General features: G+C 38.3%; 1 protein-coding gene across 1 annotated transcript in view; it reads left to right on the top strand.

The window, feature by feature from the left end:
* Positions 1-23,113, top strand: part of NCKAP5 (NCK associated protein 5) — a gene marked incomplete at both ends in the record, with an annotated part of 269,418 nt that overhangs the window by 85,582 nt on the left and 160,723 nt on the right. Inside the window, one exon of the mRNA XM_079538815.1 lies at positions 13,432-13,565. Within this exon, the coding sequence (XP_079394941.1) occupies positions 13,432-13,565 (134 nt within the window). The remainder of the gene's footprint in view (positions 1-13,431; positions 13,566-23,113) is intronic.

The following is a 23,113-nucleotide window of genomic DNA, read 5'->3' on the forward strand; positions in this document are numbered from 1 at the left end:
CTGCACACTCACTGGATTAATGTTTTTGCAAGGATGACCTGAATAGAGGCACGGTTCTGCAGCCTGTGGAGGAAGGACATTTACGGTCAGGTTTTATCTAATTCCAGAAAGCAAGCTCAGCTGGAGCAGAATTAGTCACAATGTCTGGAAAGAAAAGGTGAATGGAGGAGCTGGGCTAGCAATTAGAATTTCATGCGAACTGGGAAGGTAAATTTATACAATTTGATAGTAACAAAACCCTTGTCATGACTTGGCTTCATGGCTTTTTATTTATTTATTTATTTTTTTTTTTGAGTAGCTAGGGAAATTAGTATGTTAAAATTAGAAGAAATCACTGTTGTCTTACTACTTTCCTTCTGTTGATACAAATTCTGGTCACAGTGTCCATCTCAATGATCTTGACCTTTTCCCATTGTCACTGTATTTGTATCAACTCTTCCATGGTTCTGTGGGTTGCATTACAGTTGTGTTCATGGTGATTGGAGTGTGTAACTGATTTACTGCGTGGAGTCTGGCTACAACAAAGCAGAGAGGACAAGGCAGTGCTGCAATACTGGTTCCTTGAATTGTGCTCCATCTGATCAAGCCAACCAATGTTGTTGAATGCGTTCACCACTGGATAGGGAGTGAGGTCTTTAATTTCTTCATCTTTGTTGTTCTCTGTGAACTTTATTATTATTATTTTTAATATATGGCACTAGACAGTGCACAATTTAATGTGCCTTATAGCACCTTAGTTTCTGTACAGGTTGGATATTAGAAAAAATTTCTTAAATGAATGAGTGATGAGGCTCTGGCACAGGCTGCCCAGGGAAGTGATGGAGTCACCATCTCCGGAGGGTAGATGTGGCACTGAGGGATATGATTTATTGGGTGTGGTAAAGATAGGTCAGTGGTTGGACTATCTGATCTTGGTGGTCTTCTCCAACATGAATGATTCTATAATTCCATGATTCTAGGAAGTACAAAGTTGGTATAGCAAGTGCTCAGTTCTGATTCTGGTGAATGTTCACTTATTTAAATGAATGCAGTGCTCTGGGAGCTTGTACCATTGAGTTGGTTGTGACCACTAAAATGAGACAGTTGGGCAGTGCTTTAGATTGCATCATGCCTTTACTGCACCAACTCTGTGTTCAGGAACTAATGCAATTGAATCCTGATCCAAAATGGAAGCTCTACAGCACCAAGAGAACATGATAGCTTTGTCCTTATGTGTACATTATGAGCTTATATGTACATTAAATAGTCTGTTGGTGATTAATAAAATAGATGCAGCAGAGACAGGGAAATATGCTTTCACATATTAAACTTAAAACTTAAGCAGCTTTGCATGAATTCGTATTGCTTGAGCTTGTGGCTATGAGTCTTCATTTCTTTTCTGCCCTACTTCAGTCTCATAATCTTTAATTCAACTTTTGCTTTGTCAGGAGTTAGTTTTTGCATACTTTCTGTTTGTTTTGGCTCTGTGCTCACTGCTTTGTGATAAGGCATCTTTTGATATTCTGTGAGATCTTTCATAATGAAGATCTCATGACATACTGTTCCAAGTCTGGAACTGGTGGCCAGACTTGCTTAAATGTCCTGTGAGAGGCAGCTGTCTAGACTGTGGGAATGACTGTGATGTTTGGACTGTGTTATTTCCATACCATTTGGCATGATGCACTCTGCAGTTGTTCTGGAAATGAATACAAATACAAGTACTATGCTTGAAACAGCACCTGATACTGGACCTTACCTAGCTGTGAAGTGGCTTTCACTCATTCTCCAAACTGTGCCAATAATTCATTCTTTCAGTTCAATAACTGTTGTGTGACTTCAGATAACTAGGATATTGAAATCCCTGCTTACTGTATCCACAAGAAGTCCTATTCTTCTTTAGTTTTGGTGTCATACAAGTCATGCTACCTCAGTCACCCAATTCTTTTATAATCTTGTATACAGTACTGTCTGACTCAAATTGGTTATTTGTACAATGGGCTTTATTCTGACTCATCTTCTGTCTGTATGATTGTTTAGGTAGCGAACTCTTTGGGGAAGAGGATCTTACAATGCTTGTAAATAGTGCTGAGAGCCTGGAGGTACTGATGTGCTGCGGATAATCACAGCCCAGCTACTTGGGATGAATACTGAGAGGGAATTTGGCTCAGTATGCACAGGTCATGCAGCAGTCATTTTGTAATTACATCTTTACACTGCAGATCTGTGATTGGCATCTGTGGTGACACTGCTTATTTAGAAATGATTTCTGAGTTGCAGATTAAAATTATCCTCTCTTGGGAAAGTCTTGTTTCTGGTCGTACCTATTAACAAGTGCCCTGAGGCAACAACTGGCAGTTTTTCAGTTAAGAAACTTTTTCCTTGGCTGTCAGGGGAGGAGCAAGTCAGAATTCCCAGAACCTGTGTATGATTGCCCCAGATAGCTGAAATGATGCTATTTCCTCAAGTGGAAATCTTGTGATGTGGGAGATACCGTATGGAAAGATGTGTTAAATCAGAAGCTGGTAAATGTTTTTGTGCTGAAGATAGGTTTTCAGAGTTGTTGGCAGCATTCAGCAGCTGTATGTTACATCAGTTGGTAAGGGAAACCTCTTCACAAACTGAAATATGTAGGAGGAGGTGAGTGGAAAGTTAGGGCATGAAGAACATGTGTAATCCGGCACATTGAAAATGAAGAGCTTTATAAGGAATGTAAACAGGCTTTCAGAAAGATCCTTGTGAGCCCTCACGAGGCAAGAACATCAGTTTGTAGCAGCACGTTTGATCTAACACAGGTGAGATGGAGAAACTCTTCTGAGCTTCGTGCTTTCCATGTAGCCACTGGCATGTGACTGGATGCCAGGGCAGGGACAGAACCAGCTATGCTGATGGGGTTCACCTCCCTGCCTCACAGTAGCTGAAAAACTGAATCATCCATTTGCATACCTCATTCCAGGGAACCCTGCTCTGTTTGACTTTGTCTGTATGGTCAGTATAGCTGGGTTATTTCTTTTCAGCCCCATTTAGTCAAAGATTGTTCATATTTTGCCTGTGTTGAATTTGATTTCAAGCCTGATGTCTTAAGTGAGTTATAGGAAATTGTTTGGTGCAGTGATATATTACACATGGGAGCATTAGTGAACAGCGGAGTTCCTGTTCTACAGATAAACAGCACAATTTCTTTCTTGCCAAAGTTTATGAAACTATGTAGTCATAAATAGTTTGCTAGCCCATTCTTCATACTCCTTGTACCCAGCAGAGGCAAAGCTGGTGTGTCTGTGAACCAGTAGCTCCATCCTGTGTAAATAGATAAATACAGAAATGAAGATCAGAGAAGTCAATGTCAGAGGTTTTCTGTCAGTTTTTGGTCTTTTCCTTTGGAAATACACCATACTGCATGTTCTAGAAAGGGAGGGAGACCAAAGTTGGGGGAGAGCCTGGCTGACACTTGAGTTGAGCTGGAATTAGTCTGTGGAGCCTTGAACAGACGTTCAAGAGAACCTATTACTAGAAAGTCACTCTGCAAAATGATACCAGGTTGTGATACAGTCTTTCAATTACTCCAGTTGGACCAGTGAACAAATTGAAAACACCATGCAAACTTGTTTCTTTATTTTTTGAGTTCTCCCAACCACCAGGCTTGCAAACTCAATCTGGCCTCTGAAAGTGAAGCCGGTTCTTCTAGATGAGTGCATTATCAGAGTCATGGCAGCTCTGTTAGAATTACTGTTGAGGATGCACCAGCCAGCAAAAAGTTCTCCACGTTTCTCTGTTGCCTCCAGCAGTGCCTGCAGTGCTTACGGAATGAAAATGATAAAGAGGTGCATTCATCAGAAAACTATGGTGATAGGCCTCTGGAATACTTGCAAGAAACAGCTGGATAAATCAGGTGTCTTTTTGCAGTTACTTGCCGACCTTAAACGAATTCTACAAGTGAACACAAAACAACTATAATAAGATCTGACATGTTCATGAGCAGTGCTGTGAAGAGTCTGAAAAAAAGAAATGCTGCATGGAAGCGTAGCTGGCAGCAAGTAGTGATGCCAGGGATGCTGAGTGTGTCAGCTGAGAAAGGCAAATAGAAGTGCGTGTGTGCAAACTAAGATATCAGTTTGTCTCACATCCGTGGGGACATGATGGTACTGCAAATGTTTCTGAGCGGCTTCTCATGATTGTCATGGTTCAGTTCTACATCTCCCATCCTCCCAATTCTAGATTAGCCTGACATCTTTTTCTCTTAACTTCGGCATAACCTAATTATTAGCAGGAAATACAAATAGTTTCATGAGAAATCCAGAATGTGAAGAAGCATTAACTCTGCCTAGCATCAGAGCATACTACTCCTAGCATCTGAATAAATCCAAGTTCACTGGAGCAACAAAGCACAGTTCCCCTGCCCTCTCATTTTATACCAAGTAAAACTTCTAGAAGTGTTTGTTTATTATTTTCAAATGCTCATCCTATGTGTGTTCTGCTGCATAATTCCTACCTCACTAATGCAGATCCAAGTGGGAAATGCTTGATTCAACCATGTGCCCATTTGTTCTGTGAGCACTCAGTCACTTAGAAAAGAAACCATTTAGATCATCTGGAGAACACATTGGTCAGTTATGGGGGAAAAAAATGCTTCGGGCATAGGCACACAGTCATTTCAGATAAGCAAAAGTGATTTAGGATCTCCCCATCTTGCTTCTGGGGGTTGCTGTCCCCAAACCAAGTTGGTAGGGATGTGGTGGTCCTCCATCTTCTGCTCCACTGCACAGCCAGCCTGGTCACCCTGAAGCACGCTTAGTGGTGTGCTGAGTTCACTCAGCTGCCTTGTACAGGCATAACCAGACAGTGGCTGTTAAGTGATGGAGGTGTTGTGCATAGCTGTGTGGATTTTGTCGTCAGCGATCTTGGAGAATCATAGTAAGACTTGGAGAAGTTCAGTGGTTTCTCTTGGGCAGTGAGTCCTGCTGCTAAGCACAAGTTAATGGAAGTAGGCACGAACAAAATAACACAGCACTGTAATGAAGTTTTCCTTTGTTCTCTATGAGACTTTGTTTTTTATTTATATGAAGACAGTTCCAGTCTTAGACTGGAACTTTATCAAAACTGACAGCAATTATCTTCTCCTTAACTGTAAAACACAGCTGTGCCATAGCAAAAACTGAATATAACTTAGGCACGTGCAAATGTGAAACAGCCCTAAATTGTATGGCCTGGGCTTTCCTTCACGCACCTGTCAGTGTTCAGTGCTAGTTCTGGCCTTCAGTATAAATTTTATTTAATCAAACAAGTGGGAAATGTAAACTCACAGATAGTGGGTTTGGTTTTTTTGCTTGTCTGCAAATGAATTAATAAAAGCTTGTTAACAAGTTAAACTGGTTGTAAAACTTTGCTTCTAATAAGAGAAATACATATGTAGTACAAAATTGAAAACCCCCATTGCTGTACTTAGTTTTACATCTTGCTAAAATGCAAGTCACTGTGTCAAAAAGCTGTAGTGAAGGGCTTGGAATTATAATTAGCCATTAAAACCTTGCACATTTCTAGGAGGAAAAAAAACTGTACATTACTTATTACTTCTACTCTTTTTCGTTTTGGTATTGACAGACGTTTGTTCTGCACATATCTGAATATTAGGTATTCGTATGAATTATGTCTGTTGTAATATTGTTTCCAAGTTTTTATTTGATCTTGAAAAACATTTCATTATGTTTAATTTAGGGAAATGAAATTTCTTTAATTACTATCTGTTGAAGCTATTAAAAGCTCAATTACATTTGCAAATTCATTTTAGAAAAGCGTTATCATTTTAAGATTAATAATTAAAAAAAAATCCTTGATCTGACTGTGTGGGGATTTCTAACTCTCTAAGAGTGCTCTCTTTATTTCCTCATAGGAGATGGGTACAATATGGAAAGGAAAAAATAATTAGGCTGAGAACTGAGGATCAATACAAGTCTTTGAAATTATGCTATCAGCTGTGAATTTGAGTAAATACGAATTGTTTATTAGAGAGACGTGATTTCAGAAAATGTATTGCTTGCCATGATTCAACATAAAAAGTATGATATGGAGATGGTCTCTAAGAAGTTCTGTGGTGTTGTGGCTGCTGGGCTGCAGATGTTTCACCCACCTAAAGCTTGCTTGCACGTGGCATGTATCGCTGTGTGGATTGGGTGTAATCACTGGTATACAGGGAAATGGGTGCAACCAGCTGTAGCATAAGGAAAATCAACCACAAAGCTGCCTTCTGTTTGTTAGCTTCTGGTAGACTAGGAGTGAGTTGAGGTTTTTCTTGGTGATGGTGATGGGGTTTTTTGGTGTTTATTTTATTAATGGTAACTCATGTTTCCTGTGGCCTTTGCTGTGTGTTTCCCAGAATGACGGGGCTGTTTGGCACGAAGGGGTGCCCATAAACTGGAACTGTTGGAAGGGATGTGCAGACAGAAGAGCTTGCTATCCAGCTCTGTGTTGAAAGGTTTTATGAATTTTGTAAAAAAAAAAAAAAAAAAAAAAAAAGTGTAACATAAATTCTGTCACAACTGCAACTATATATACAGTATTGTTCATGTAATAGCCTGCCTAATTCTGATTAATTGTAGGCTTGAAGTGATAAAGGAGCTTCAGCACAGCAGTTATTCTATTGTACAGATGCAATTAAAACTGTATCACTGCAATATAAATAATGCTAAATTAAGTTGCTGTCCTGCCACATGGTGGCAATTTTGAGCTACTGCACAATGAAAGCTAGCATCTTATTTTATTCAGAAGTAGTAATTGTATCAAGAAAGTGTTTCTAATTTACTTCAATTGCTCTGGAGAAGTGTTATCACCAAAGAATATAAAGTGTGTAAACTACTGTCACTAAAATATCACTACTGGTAATAAATGTTTCCTATCTTGCTGTTCATCTTAGAGCCACGCAGAGCTTGAAGTTTCCATCTGGTAGTTGTGGAATGCATGTTCCTAGTCTGTTATGAGGCAAAAGAGAGCGATCTATTAGCACATTAAAATTTAATAGTGAAAAATAAATTATTTGCTTCAAATTATTCACTTTAACTGTTTTTAAGGCAGTTATAGAAAATGCTAATACAAGTTATTTAGTGCCAATTAGATTTTCCTGGTTTATTCAGGGCAGCCTGTCGTTGTGGGAGCAGAATCCTATTCCAGAGTGTCATCATTTTTTTTCTTACCGGAATGAAAGAGCTAGAAGATACCAGCCTGAAATTAGGAGATGCTGTTTATACTATGTATATCTTGCTGTTGCAGAGCTGTAGCAAGAATAAGGTTGGGAAAAATAATTACATCCTGAAATAATTGGGGAGAAAAATAGAGGTGTAATATAAATCGAGGAACTTTCTTCCTCAGCCTCTGTAGTACAAGTCAGCATCAAATGAGAGGGTAATTCATTTTCATTACAAAGCAGCAACACAATTTCACCCTTAACTTTATTTTGAGGAGTTGTGGAAATAAAGCTACCTTTCCCTCCGTGAGCCCTATGAGTGCTTCAGTTACTGCTGCTATGTCTTAATGCTTTGCAGTACTTTAAAACACCTTAACTTCATCCTTGGGAAAGCTTTGAGTGTTTTGAGAGTATTTGTTGATATTCCCAGTATAGCTGGAAACAGTAATGAGGGACAAAGGCATATTAACTGTCAGAAAGTTCTGGTCTCAATAGCTGGCTGATTTAATAAAGTCTTGTTACTGTAAAATGATTCAGCTGTAAGCTGCCTGTTAAAATTGTAATAAGCACAATAAGCAGTGCACTTCTCTTTTCCATTCATTAGGTTGTGTTTTTTCATGCTGTCAAAGTCCACCACGAGGAAAGCTGCAGTGTGCTGCAAAGTTGTTTGTCAGTGCCTTGGTTTATTTTTGCAGAGAAGTATTGATTACAGAATGAGAAACATTTGGTTTAACAGCGATCGATGAGGAGCAAACAAAGGACACTGAAGTTTGACTCATTTTAATTTAAACTAAAATACAGTACCTGGTACAATTTATGATGGGTAAAAAATGGTCTCGGCCCCCTCCATTCTTCTCATCATGTTTCTTTCCTGCTGTCTGTGAGTGAAGGAAGTTTTGACTTTGGATTTCAGTCTCACCCCTGCTAGACTTGGGACCGGGCTGCAGAAGGGGAGTTTGGATGCAAAGGTCCCGACCCGTGTGTGAACCTGGGCTTGGCAGAAGGCAAGGGCAGGGCAGTCTGCTTCTGGAGCTGGCCACACCAAAGCAGTCTCACCCACCGTCTGCCTTGGAGGTGCTTGCTCAAATAGAGTCTGATTTCATGCTTTATACTGGGAGGAAACACTCACTGTATTGGTGCCTGTCCCAGGTTTCCTGCTTGTCACCTTAGGCAGCTTGTTTTTCTGTACATCACTTCCTAACAGTAATTTTCCAAGCCCTTGTCTGTGTTGCAGTACACCTCTATGTTGATGAATGCCATCATGTTTGTATCCTGTCCAGTGAGCTCAGTTGATAAGGAGACCAGAGAAATACTGAATTCTGATACAATAGGGAATATAACAGGGATTGCTGTCTGCAGCATTGTTTATTGATCTGGTACAGATAGACCCCATTATTGCAGTGGAATGGTGGGTTTGAGTACTATGAATGTGCCTATTGAGCGTTGACCACTTATGTGCTACACAAACTGATTTGCAGAATGTCAGTATGATTCTCATAGTTGCTGTTTGTTTGCTTGATTTTTGTTTTGTTACCTGCTTCTGCAGCCAGCTTGTGGTCAGGCCATAGGATGGTGTGCTCCGTGCCAGGCTATGATTAAATTATTACTGTTATTGTGAGATATCAAATGTATAGCATCAGTAGTTACATTAATGCTTACTGAAGTACTTGCTTTAGGTCAGCAGTTACTTGATGCTTTGCTGCGCGATGGCTGGGTTAGATGATCTTAGTGCTCTTTCCCAACCTTAATGATTCTATAAATTGTAACCAAACAAAAAGGCTGTATTACTTTCTTCCCCTTTTTTGAATTCATTACAAAGTATCTGCTCAAAATCAATATTAATTATGCAGAATTTGTGGCCCTCTTTAGCAAATGCTTAAAAATAGTTGTTAAAAAATTAATGTGCAGGTTAATAGCCTGATTTAGAGCAACATTAAGCCTGGGTTAAATGTTTTTGTGTGGACTTTTTTTTGACAATATTGCTCTCTGATGTTGACATAATTACTACCACAGTATTTATGATACGTTGAGCAAGAAAGATCTTTTGTGTTTGAACTCAGCAGTCCTGTTCCACCCGACTGTTCATAAAAATGGCTTCTCACAAGATTCAAACATAAGCTAAACAAAAAAGAAGGGAGCACTTTCTGTGCAGCTGTTGGGAGACCCCTTCTGAATAGCAGAATGCAACAAGTGCAGTATGTGCCTTGTGTGCCTGCTGAGTCCCTGGAAAATTTCCCTTGCCAGCACCTATAGTCTTAAATTGTGATGCAGGAGAGGCAGGCACAGCAAAATCCACAACACTATGGCTGGGTGCTTGGCTTTGCCTTTGTGACTGCCACTCATGATGTATGCTTTTATTTTTTTGTTACTTTTGCATTTTGTAGCTCTAGGGGTCATTCAGGAGCCCTAAAAGAGACGTTTTCAGTTCAGTGTAACATGACATCAATAGTTCTCATGCATTTTGTTTTGATCATGTATAGCTCAAATTTGATTTCTTGCTTACATTTGAGAAGATGAATTAATGTGCAGAACATGTCCCTGGCTGGATGAGAAATGAAACATTTTGACCTGAATGTTTCTACACTTACACAAAAGGGAATTCACTGGCATGCAGACATTTGCTCATGAACATGATGAGTAGCTGGTGAAACTTGATTGCTCAAATGCTCATGAAAAAGTAATTGCAAACAGTATTTGTTCAAGTGTTAAAATATTCCAGTACTTAACACAAAAGTATGGGTGGAATTTGCTAACCCTGCCTTTCACTCTAGTTTGTTCACATTAAATATTTTGTGTATTCGGAAAGCTATCAGAGATTTGACAGGGAAATGTAATGGAAGAGAGTCTGTCGGGAGAGGGAGAGTAAAGCAAGAGTTGTGCTTCTGAGAGGAGAAAGTTATCTATGAGGAGAGGAAGTGGGAAAGATTGAACAGAGCTCATGGAGAGAAGAAGCTACAGCTAATGAAGAATTGGCAAGTGAAACACATACAGCTTCATTTGGAGAAGGCAATGATATTAAAACATAGTGATGCATTTCACAATGCATTCTTTTCTATGTCATGTTTTCTTCATGTTGCATGCTAATTGTACTCCTTACAGTAAGCTTTTAGTCTGTGTAAAACATGGAACTACTCTTGGCCACTTCATGTGTTTTCACATACCTTTATCTTACACAAGAATAAAGTGGGTTTTGCATGGAGGAGCTTGTAGAAGGCATTATGACAGTGCAAAATTTCTGGAGAATGCAGGGACGTCATCTGTTATTGGGATGAAAAAATCTCCAACCTTTCTGTGCTGGAGTTTTACTTCTCATTTGTGCCTCCTTGTAATGGCTTTTCTGGGTTTGAATAAAAATGTTGTAGTAATGATCACTGCTTTCTGCTTGTGTACCTGTGAGTGTACCGTGGCAGAAGCATAAGCTTTGTACAGCAAGGTGCTGATGTAACTAATAGCATGTTGTGATATGAAGACTGGACTTCCTTCCAGAAGTTCCTAATATTTAAGCATTTCATTTCTGTAATGTTATCTTTCTTTTATGGATACTTTTCTTAAGATAACTCCTAGGTCTTTTTTCTCTTCTTCCAAAATAAAAATCACCTACGTGTGCGGATCTTTTGTCCATTACAACATTGCACACTTTCCCACGTGAATATGAGGAGTAATGGTGGCAACAGCAATCCGTGACCTACCAGCAAGAAGGAAATGAAACCCAGAGATAGCTTACATTGCTCTTTGACCTGTAGGGAAAAGCTTGGATCTGTGAATTTCTGCTCTATATTCCCTGTTCTACTAGAAAATGTGGTTTTGTGGTTAGTGGCAATGTGGCCATAACTGCAGGCAGTATTGGTGTGCAACCAACAACAGATCCTGGCAGTGAGGTGGAAGAAAGAATATTAATCTCTTTTTGAAGGGTCAAGTCTTGGTAAGAAATGCTGTGAAATACCCCAGATATTCACAGGTGTATCGTTCTGTAGTCTTCCCTGTGGAGATTCGTCTTTGTACATAAAATAAAAAGAAGGTTTATTTGAGAAGCAGAGCATGGTCAGTGCAGCAAGCGGAGAGGTAGCTGCTGTATCACAGTAAGATCATTGTGGTGGTAATTATGTTGAATGAGAGTAATTGTTTAGTGTATTACCTTAGTTAAGCTGTTACTGCAGCAGGGAGCTCAGGCACAGCTTGGTGCTTGAGTTAGCTGGGACACTTGGGCTCATAGCAGTTCCTGCTTTTCCTCTAGGGTAGCATATCCGTTACTAGAGGGACAGTTGCTTATTCATGTTTAAGCCCACTTTCTGTAGGCTTGTCAGCTTGTCTTAAGCACTGCTAACTGTATCTTTCTTCTAAATTATTTTCCATACTGTTCTCTGGCCCTGGATGTCACCTAAACAGCAGTCACTTGTGTTTATAAAAGAAGATACTGGTAATATCCAGCACACAATATGATCTTGAAGCTAGTGTTGATAGAATGAAATCTGGACAAATTCTAACTACTTTGAATAATCTTCCCATATCGTTGCTGTGAGTTATCATTCCTGGGATGGATTCTCTACTGAAGGTGCTGTGCATCTTCTGCTTGATGCTGAGCGCTCTGCTCTTTTCATTTTGACAGAAGCAAAGGATCACTCAGCACCTGCCAGGATGTGCTTGCATAACAGTTATTAAATAATTTAGTTAGAACAGTGTATTTGTTTTCCAGCAGTGGGCTTCTAGTTTTGCAATTTCCCATTTTTCCAGGGAATTGTTATATGGTACAGGTATTACATGCAACCTACTAGGCAGAAGCCGTCTTCTTTTCTGAGTAATTCCCTATGTTTTTTCCACAAGTATATAGATACTTCATTTGATCCTTTGCAGCCTCCCTTTGTGGTATGTGCTTATTTATCAGTGCCTTTTAGATCCTTTTTCTACTTGGTAACGTTCGTATTTTTGGTCCCTTGGTTACTGCTTTATAAATTATTATCCAGTTAGATTTATAACTGTAAGACTTGTACAAATAGTCTGTCTCTCTCATTTAATGGCTTAGCACTGTGATATCTTTGTTATTGTCTAATGAAATTGTATGTGTAATTTCTAGACAAATTTTTGCAGGTGTGTCATGAAAATTTAGGTCAGCAATAGAACTCCATCTGATAGGCTGCCAATGGCAGTGCACTAAGCACACAGAACTTTTTCTGAGTGTATAGATAGTGTACCCACTATAGCTTTACAGAGGCTTAACTTCTGTGCAACCAATTTGGAATCCCTTTGCTGGGGGACTGTAATGTAGTACCATGTTAATTGCTTATTTGTTTTTTTTTTTAATTGACTCGTTATCTCATTTAAATGCACAAGGATAAATTTAATTTAGTTAAATTTAATTTAATGTAATTTCTTTGTAGCAGTAGGGTCACGTGGAAAAGGCTATATATACTTTTTTTTTTTTTTTAATTCTATTAGCATTTTTATAACTTTCCAGTTCATTCCCTACTCTTCCTAAATCCCATGCACCTACTTTTAAAATAGGGTTTTGAAGTCATTACTTTTATATCTCATTTTTGTATTTGGATCTGAAGTTTAAAAAAAACAGTCATCCATAATGTATGTAAATACACCCAGATAGTCCCGTGTGTTGTGGATCGAGCATTTTGATCCTATCATTTCAGCATTAGCAACAAGCATTTTCTATTTGCTTTTGAGAATTATTAGTAAGATTAATGACACTTTCATCCCTCTCCTAGCTTTTTATTTGGATAGGTGGTTTTTACAAACAGACTCTTTGTGATAGGATTTCACTTAATAGATTTAAACAGACTCCGTCCTGCTGATAAGATTCTTGCTCCTCATCCAAAACAACAAACACAGCACTGCAGAATCATGTCCTACTCTCTTCTTGGGACTGAGTCATTAAGGGTTGGGTGGCAGGTTGTCATCATGACTGCTTCAGGCTTCCTGTGTCTATTAAGGAGCAAGATCACAGATCTCAATGTCATTTGTGAAAATTATTTTGAATGGAGGTGAAGAAAAAGCTCTTCAAAGGAGGGGAGGGTGTTTGTTCCTAAATGTCTGTTACGCTGACTTCTGTGAGTCTCAGGAGAGTGAGGAGAAATAGCTCAATGTTGCTGACTATATGGTGATATTCTGACAGAATCTCCATCTCTACCCTGTTATTGTGTGTATTAATGGCATTTTGAAAAACAACAACAAACCTAAATATTGGTTGTTTGATCATTCCCAAATAAAATATAAAATTTATCTTAGAAGTGTTTTACCTATAGAGTAATTTATTAACTTTTATGGTCTTTCAGCGTGAGAAACTGATACATGAGTTGGAGGAAGAAAGACATTTAAGACTCGAGAGTGAAAAACGATTACGGGAGGTAACACTGGAGTCAGAGCGTAACAGAGCTCAGATGCGTGGCCTACAAGAGCAGTTTTCCAGGTATGTTGAATAAGTGAATTCTGCTTAAAATACGGGAACATGCTTTGGTTCAGAAAGACTGATCAAACCTCATGACCGCTTGAATGGAAGGCATCCAAGCCAAAGAACTGCTTTCCCTCTGAAATTTGGTAAGCTTAGCAGTCATTTGGCTGAATGATTGTTACCACAAGTTCAAACGTAAAAGCTTGTATTCTGCATAATGGTGAACATTTTAATTTCCAGGATTTTGTAGTGGTTAAAACTCTGTTAAGTTCTAAGATGTAATGCTCTTCACTTCTTGTTTCTGTTAACCATCAGCAAAGATTTTGTTCAATCTCAGTAATGGCAAAAAGCAAAACCAAACGTATGTGCTTTACCACCTGGGTAATCATCCTGCTTCTATGAGCTTAGGGTTTCTTCCTCAGATAGGATGGAGCTCCTCTGGAAAGAGAACCACATTACCTACACTAATAGAGGATACTACTTTTCATTAATGGCACCTGTAGTTGGCCATGTGCTTGCCAATTATGAAAACTGCCATTGGTTTCATTGTGCTCTGATTTTATTGTAGTGTAGACTTGATGTTGGAAGGAGAATGCATGGCTTGGAATGCTTTGTTTGCTTTTAAAACCTTATGTTTGTCATGATAAATATTAGTGATTATTTTTTTCTGACATTTGGTAGAATATAAAGATATTTGCTTATGCAAACAAACTTTTTTTCCTAAAACAGTGTATTTGTCTTAGCCAGTTGGAGCAAATAATGAAACAGGCAACTAGATACTAACAGGCAACTAGATACTACAACTAGAAACTAGTAGTGTTTAAAGATGCTATATCATTTGAACAATTTGATGCTTTTTTCCCCAGTGTGAGAATAATTAAATGAGACAAGACAGGTGGTGATAGGATATGTTAAAATCAAGAAAATTGCATGTACTTTGGAAGAGGATGGATAGACAATAATACTCTGGGCCCAAATGTTCTGTATTTCAGATACAGATAGACTGAAGTAAGAACATAGATTATAGCGTAAGTCTTTTAAATCTGAGCAATTCATGAACTGAGTGCATTTAAATAAACATTCCTAAATATACATGCAGTACAGTAGGTTAAAGTGTGACTTGGAGGATGCTTCTTTGCATTTCAATTATTTTCCGTGCATCTGTGAAAGAATAAAACATGATAGTTTATGGAAAGCTGGAAGTTGATCTTTGTAATCAGGCGAGGAAAGCTGTCTGCTCCTATCTGGAATTGTGTGGCTTTAATCTATCAAATAAGCATAAAGTTTGAGATTGAGGACTTCAAAAGGCAAGTTGTTTCGTTTTTTTTATTGATTGACGTTTCCATTCATATCAAGTAAGCAATATTCCAGGCTGAGAGTCTGAAGTAAATCAAAGTTTTCTTTCTTAACATTTGTATAGATCTGCCAAAGTCTTAAAATGACACAATGGTTAGTTTGATAAATATGTTACTGTTACTGTAGAACAAGAAAGCTTTTGAAACTTATTTTCCAGAATTGCATTGTGGTATATCCATGCAATTCTAAATTCGTTCTCTAATTTTACTGGATGTGAACATATTGAAGGTGTGCAAAGATCCTGCAAGAAAATTACTTAATGCTGAAAATAGGATTTTTCACTGTATTTGAATGCAGTAATTTTTAAATTGTCATAGCATAGTCTCACCTTGAGGTGAAGACTTTGGTGCTTTCTCTCTTAAAACCACTGAGATCTGTTACTTTACTGGAGTTACTCTTTTATTTCATATAAGGCCCATTTTGGCATGAGAAGAATGTTGTACAAATGCATGGTGACTAACCCTGTAAGTACCTGTCATCCAATTACTTCCAAGATAGTGTCATGCGGTCTGACTTTTCCATTTTGAATATTGGCACCTCTCATGTATGTACAGCAGGTTGGCATTCATGTTGGTATTATGCCTGCTGCATCTTTATCCAGCTCTGGAAAAAATTGGGTCAGTTCATGATTTTTTGATAGGTTGTAGTTTAGCATTAGTTCCTCCTGTGACTTCTTTTATATGGCACATTGGAGAGCAGCATGCAACTACTGCATCTCATGCATCTGCTTGTTCTCAGTTTCATCTGTTCTTTTCCTGATATCTGCATCTTCCTACAGCAGTAGGAACAGAAACACAACAACCCTGCCTGAAGCAATAGGTGTGATTTACAGTATTGCTCTAAAAGGCCAGTGATAGAGCATAAATTAATTGCATCTCTGTTACATATCAGTAAGTAATAAAATTGTTTTTTGTTCAGCACATACAGCACATGTGACTCCAGATAGAAGGTAAATGTTAAAGCAGTAGAATAAGAGGCTTTACTTATATTGTTTTGATTACAATTCTGATTTAAATGGAACAAGTTCAATAGAACACACTGTTACAAAGTGTATTTTGTATTTTTACACAGTAGTTGAAGAGAGTAGTGTTAAGTCTTTGAAATCCCCCTTGGGTAAATTGTACAAATTCTTTCACTGAAGATGATGTTGTTTATGGATATCAATGTCTGTGGCTGGAGAGCAGCATTGGGCTTTTAAGGACAGATGTTACTGCAATAGTAGAAAATGGTCCTTGTTTGATCTGCCTGGATCCTGCAAATGAGATGAGTGTAATACTCATTAGAGTGTGCTTCACCATGCCCATCGCATTAATACTGACCGTAGGGTTAAGCCTGTCACTTCTGGCAAGGCAAAAGGTGACTACTACAAATCCGATAATACTTTGTGTAAAAAGACTGTGTGTCCATTACTTTAAGCATTTGGTTTTCCTCTAGCAATTGCTGCTTCTGGTGCTCAGTTCCAACTTGTCTGCATGTAGAGTGGAAAGGATGACTATTTTCCTAACATTTGTGAAAAGGAGATCTTTCACGTTTGCAACATCATCACCTCATAATTTCTAACACTGTCACATCTGCTTGATGGGAGAGTGCTAGAGGACAACACCTGCTTGTCAGAGAGACCTTGCTGCTTGGCAACAATCTGGATACAACAGGAATTATTTCTGGAAAGTCTAAACCTGAGGGTGCCTCTGTAGCTTCTGCAGCCAGTCTTATGTCAATTGAATTCCAATTTATACCATTAATAAAATTTCAGTCTAGTTCCTGGCAGGGTAAAATGCTCTCCTGGCAGACATTGCTGGTATTCCTTTGATTTTGTCATAGCAGGGATGAATGCAGTACTGTGGAGAAATTCACTCCTTGTCTCAGAGAAATATCGCAGAAGGAGCTGTGGTTCTGCCGAAATCTCTTATCCTCCCGAGTGTACGTAAGGTTCTTGGGGGTCAGATTGTCACCAAGGTATCGTTTATGCCAATGGCTGACCCTGTCATACTGGCCTAAGCTTTTAGATACCTTTAGCCTTTATTCAGTGTGGCTATGTGAAATGTAATGTCAGAAAGTAATGAGTAAATATAAAACAAAACCTGATATCAGGTTCATGAGCGTCAATAGTGGAGCTGCTGCTAGGCAGAGCACTTTCACTGGAGGAGCATTTAGCTGCTTGATGGACGTCCTAAGGGTGTGGTAGAAGTAAAATTGTAAATAAGTCTTTCACCTATTGCATAAGATAGTGATCCTGGCTTTTAATTTGAAGTGACGGAGGAAAAGGATGATATGTATTTCTTTTAGATTAATGCTGATAGGATGAGCATATTAGTATTTTTGTGTGCATGTATAATACTTGGGTACGTATTTCATCCCTCATCCTCACTCAGCAGTGTCAAGCATCTTTAAGTAACTTTTAAGGAATACTCTCATGAATAGCTCTCGTGAAGCAGAAAATAAAGATTTTTTGTGCTTTTTCTTTTTAATCAAACTCATAATCGGAAGCCCAAAAAGGAGGTTACCCCAGGCTGTATGGGAAGTATACTCCCACTCAGTTCATAGGCTAGTTTGAATTAAAACAATGATTTAACACCAGTTTCAGGTGTTCTACCAACAGGCAGAATTTAGGAATCTTTTAACTCTTCATCAGGCTTCACTATTTTCAAGCTTCTGTTCTGTGGCTGCTACAAACCATCTGATTGAACTATGCGTATTTTCACAACGAAGTTGTTAAGAAAAGCAAACAGTGATGTCAGAGTAACTGCAGAGTACTGAAGAATCCATAAACTCAGAATGCAGAAGTCATGCAGGGACCAAAAGTTTTACAAGACTACATTGCATGATATATATTGGTTTATGTAATACTTTTAGAAAGCAACGGGTTGCTTTGCTTCAGGCATTATTAAAGACACATGTAAAGGTACATGCAGCTCCTGAACTTCTGTGAACTCCTCAGTCACTGGAGCTACATTAAGAGCCAGCTTGTTTCAGTACCCCAACACGCTACTAAGTCATGTGGTGATGTTTCATGGCAGCTCTTAGTTGATGAAAGCTTCTTTCGAAAGTAAATATGTAATCTTGTCTTCCACAGCCATAACATGGGGATCTGTGTGCTGGGAAAAAGCTGCTTATTTCTGTGCTGACAGTATGTGTCTTACTTGTGTTTCTGCAAGGTTGAATCTATTGCCCGTTACTGATTTATCAGAGCATGAAATAATACTGTTTCCTCTGTTTTCCTGTGTAGCGCTACAATTTAATAGGACAAAGTGTTAGTTTTTTTCCTTTGCATAATGTAGTAGATATGCACCAAAGCAGTAGTAGGCAGTTTACCCTGTGTATGGTAAAGAAAGGTAAAGGAACGCCTAGCAAAGAAGGAGCATATTAATGTTTTCACCACAATTGAATAGTTGGTTTCTAATGTCCATACACAAGTCCACACACAGGGTGTTATCCCCTCTATCCATTACTTTATTTTGTGATAGAAAGCGGTCTGTAATATTCTCTGCATTCCCATAACATGATCATCTAGCCAGCAGAGCCTTTCTATCTTAGATACTGTGTGCTATGTATCTGTAATGTGCCTTGTTAGGTGGCTGTTTCATTCCCAAAAGTGAGATCCCTGCTGACACTAACGGAAGCTCTTGGAAGCACGTTCCGATAATACTGTGCTCAAGAGTAAGAGAAGAGATTCCTGTGTGGATTATGTGACTGGGTTTACAAGCCCTTCTATGTCAGAGGACAGTGAAAGCTTCATTTTAGTGAAACTGCAAACTTCCTTGTTTCTGCTGTTTAAAGAGATTGAGGTTCATGTTTGGTGTTTATGTACTGTAAAAACCTGTCCAAGTTCACAGCTCTGCGTGTTTTATTTTGTTCAATAATAGGAATATTTTTGGTACAAATTTCTAGTTACAGATAATTCTCGGTTGTAAAACATGCTTCCATTTATGAAAAGAAAGTGCTGATGTATGAGCTGAGTACAATTACAGAGTAATGCTGCTGCCTAAATGCTGCTCACTCATGTATGGAAAGGCGTTTCCAAGGTGGGTGGGACCTGGCTGTCAAGAGAATAGCTACTACTTATTAATGGTTTGCTGTTCTTACGGATGTCTTTTTAAAACTGCATTGGAACATGCAAAGTGTTGACTGTTATTTTCCTGTGGAATTTTTCATGGATTAGTTTCTTTTGAGCTTGTGAAATCAAGAAAGTCACAGATGTCATACATTATTCTGCAATTCCTTGATGCAATATAAGTAAAGGGGCTATTCAAAATAATGGATTCCTTCACATAGTTAGTAGAAATATTCCTTAGCTAGACATGATAAATATCTTAATTCCAAGGGTCAACAGAAAGACCAGCTGATCTGCAAGGAGAAGTCTGCAAAGATCAGCAGAAAATGATTTGTTTTCCTTAGGTTTAATTTTTCCCTTAAGAAGAGCCATTTGATGATAATTAAGCGTGGCTTAAAAGAACGTCTTTTAAAAATGCTTGCATGTAATGTGATATTGTAAATTTGGAGTCATTTTTCTGGAAGGAACCTGTCATAATTATACTGGAAGATTTCCATAGCTTTTTGTTTGTGCCTTGCCTTGATTACCCTTATATGTGAAAGACCCAACTCCTTCATAACGTATATTTGCCAGTAAAGCTTGACAAGGGTGATCTACAATCACAAGATAGAAGGTGGATGAAAAACAGTTAAAGAGTTAAGATAATTAAAGTAGACTCCATTGATCCATGATGTCTTCATTGTATTCACAGACATCAACTGTACTCAAACCACCAATTATACCTGGCAATTACATGTGTAGGCAGTCTGGAGAATGAGAGAAGTTCCAAAGGAATGTTTTTCAGTTATATACAAATAAGAAATTGTGCACAGATTAGACTGATTTGCTGTTAATAAAATTGAGTTATGGTTCCACAGTAGTCTTCACAAACGAGCCTAAACACTTACAGTCCCAGTACTCAGCTCAGTTGCTTGAGTTTTAAGTAGATTGTGAGAAACTCTTGTAAGAAGTTTTTTTTTATTGAATTTAGTGTACTTGCAGAAGAATTGTCGTGGTTAACGATGCTCTGTAGTATGTCCCTTGTGGTACTTTCAAAGGTAGAACATGGCTAAAATCAGATGCTAAGTCCTTAAGGCTAGCTATGGATGATCTGCTCTGGGAAAGCTTTTTCATGATGGAAAAAATAGTGATATTCCCATGCCCTCAGATGTGAGGTTAATCCCTTACTCGTCTCATCAGGAACATTTGCCAGCCCCATGTATTATAATAATTTTACATGTTTGCAGAAGAAATCATAAGCGTCATATTGAAAAGTGACAAGCTTTTGTCTAGATTGCAGTTATAAAACTGTAAATCATTTCTGTTTATTTGTTAGAAGATCCTATGTGCTTTAAAAATGTTAAATTGGAAGATTGCATTTGCTTATAAAACTCTCTAATTTTGTCAATTTTATATGGTGTCTATTACAAAGCTATTTATATGTTTTGAAGAAGTGTATAGTAATGAATGACTTAATATAATCTGAAAGTTCTTACATTTCAAAGAAGAAGGCCTTTCCAATAGTTGTTTTCTAAAATATCAATTCCTTATCAAAATAGCAAGAGCGAATCTACAGTGGGATGGAAGTCTTCAGCCATTTATTTTACTCAGCACGTAGAACCCAGATCCTTCCTTCTGAAACTGTGTGCTGAAAAATTCCCTAGTTATGTGTGTACCTCTGTGCTTGAAAAAGATTATCTTCATTTCATAACACCTGAATAACAAAAAAATATTAAAAGGAAATGGAGGGAATACCTGTGAGAGAAAAACAATGTGGTGATAAAGAATTCAATAATTCAAAGAGATCTGTTTAAATGGAAATTATGTCCTAGTAAAATGATTAGAGACGTTAAACTAGACAAAGAGCACAGCAAGAAGAAAGCAGGCAGAGAGCAGGTGTTACTCTAGGGTCTGCAATTGCTGACTGTAGTGAGTTTGGGGCTGACTTTTTAGAAATGTTTCTCTGGCCTAAGCTGTAGCATTGTCTCCTACACTTGATGCGATGACTCAGCCTAGTTTTAAAGCCCCATTTTGTTATAACACTGCCCAGTGGTACCTTGTATGAGTTACCTTCTTCCTAGGATGGAAGAGGATATGGAATGGAAAGCTCAGGAGTGTTTTGGAACTCCCATTGCATGTGTCCTTCCTGACCAGCAGAATTACTTATGCCCATGCCATGTGTATGTGTGCCATCTGCTCCTTGAGACTTGTTTAATAAGAGACAGAGTGCACAGTTCTGGAGAGTCAAAAACACAAGCATTTTGAAAGCCACTGTGTAAGATGCTAGCTCAGGCTGATCTTCTGATTGCATTGTTAAACTTAAGCTCCATGCTCAGATAACATGGAATTATCCCATTTTAATTTACTGATCCCATCATAATTGTGGTTCCTTTTGTCAGTTGATAGTGAACCTATTAAGAACAATAAGTGATGCACAACTTGCAGATTATTTAGACTGTTTCTTTTGACTGATGTTTCGCAGAGAAATGTGAGTGTATGACCAGGATTTTCATGCTTTTTGTTAGGTGCTTGAGGTGGTTTATATTAATAATTTTCCTGTCCTATAAAACTTGTGTTATTAACTATGAATGTATCATTAATGAGTAGTGGTGTATATTCAGACTGATGATGGTAGGTACAGAACAAATTAAATTATGAGGGAATATTGTGATTAAAAAGCTGACATAAAGCTAAATGATCATAATTCTCTTTTATGAGTGCGATTGGAATTCTTCAGTGGAGCAGTGGTTAACTGGCTCCAAATTTTACCTTTACAAATCTTGGAGCAGACTAAAAAGGAGAAACTTACACCTCCTTTCTAAGTGCAAGCAGATATAAAACTGACCCAGAAAAGTGTTCAGCTCTTCTAAGGTGCTGCAGGTAGTGCGTTCTGCTCTCATTGAAGTCAGGAGGAAAGAAATAGTTCAGGTATGTCTGAGGAATTTGTTGCATTAAACAGTGTGGGTGTGCAGATTTGTGGTACAGGAGGTTAGAACATGAAATCCCAAATGGCACCTCTCAGTGCAGAATAACAGGTGAATCCTTTGTTTTCTGAAGATCTCCAAACAGAGTTCTCTGCAGTTCATATGTGTGCAAGGCCCAGAGGATTAGAGGGCTTTCTTCATGGAGAATATAATAGGGAAACTTGCACAGAGATGTGATCAAGTTGATGTTGCATGTTTAATCTGGGGATGGGCCCTATAAATTTGGTGTTATGGATCACAGAATTTGGGATAGTTGCTCTAGTCAGCAAGAAACCATCAGAGAACCTTTACTCGCAGTCTGCACAGCTGATTCCTAATGCTGGTGTGCAAATATGGAGCTGCTCTCTAAATGCAACCAATACATAATCTGTAAATGTAATCAGTTTATCATCTTGCTCTGCATAACCTCTTAAGTAGCTGTACAAACTAATGGAAATAGAATAATTTTTCTGCCTGACTTGAGGTGGTAATATAGTTTTTCAACCTAGCAACAATTTGTAGCCTGCATAGATTGGATTGTTTCACAGGAGAATTATTATGGTAATTTTAATTTTATCTCAGAACTTGTAATTATTTCACAGTATTGTTTTAATGTAATAGTCCAAGCAGCAGTTCATTTGTTGTCAGGGCTCAAAATTGGACAGGGCAACTTAAAAATTTAGTTATAATCTTTTTCTTTCCTCATCAAAATGTTTTGAGTGTGTGTTTTCCCCTATGAGCAGATTTCAGATGAGATTACTATTATGAAAAGCTATTAGTCACCAACTCTGTTGGTGAACAGAACGTAGTTCTGCTCTACTCAGTGTATGGCAAAGAGTGAAAAATGACGGTTTGCTTTCCGTGTATAGGCTTATAGACCTGGTTCTACTGATTGCTCAGCTCTTACTCTGGTGCTGCTTTTTACTAGATACTTTACAGATGTATCCTCAGGGATTTCTGCACAAAGTTTCTGCTGCATGGATGCAGATTGTTCATTTTCTTAAAATCTGTCATGGAACTTTGCTTAGAGAAATGCCTGACTGAAACAACGAAAAAAGAAGATAGTTTTTAATTCATCAGTATCAGTAAGGACAGCTATGGCTATGAAGTCTTTTTTCATTCCTATTTCAGAAAAGGCTTGGGGTTTTCACTGAATTTGGATCCATACCTAGCTGGAAAGGAAGGGACATTTCTCTTCTTAAGGATGAAGAAAGCAT

This window comes from Tetrao urogallus (genome assembly GCF_951394365.1).
Source record: "Tetrao urogallus genome assembly, chromosome: 8".
Lineage (NCBI taxonomy): Eukaryota > Metazoa > Chordata > Aves > Galliformes > Phasianidae > Tetrao > Tetrao urogallus.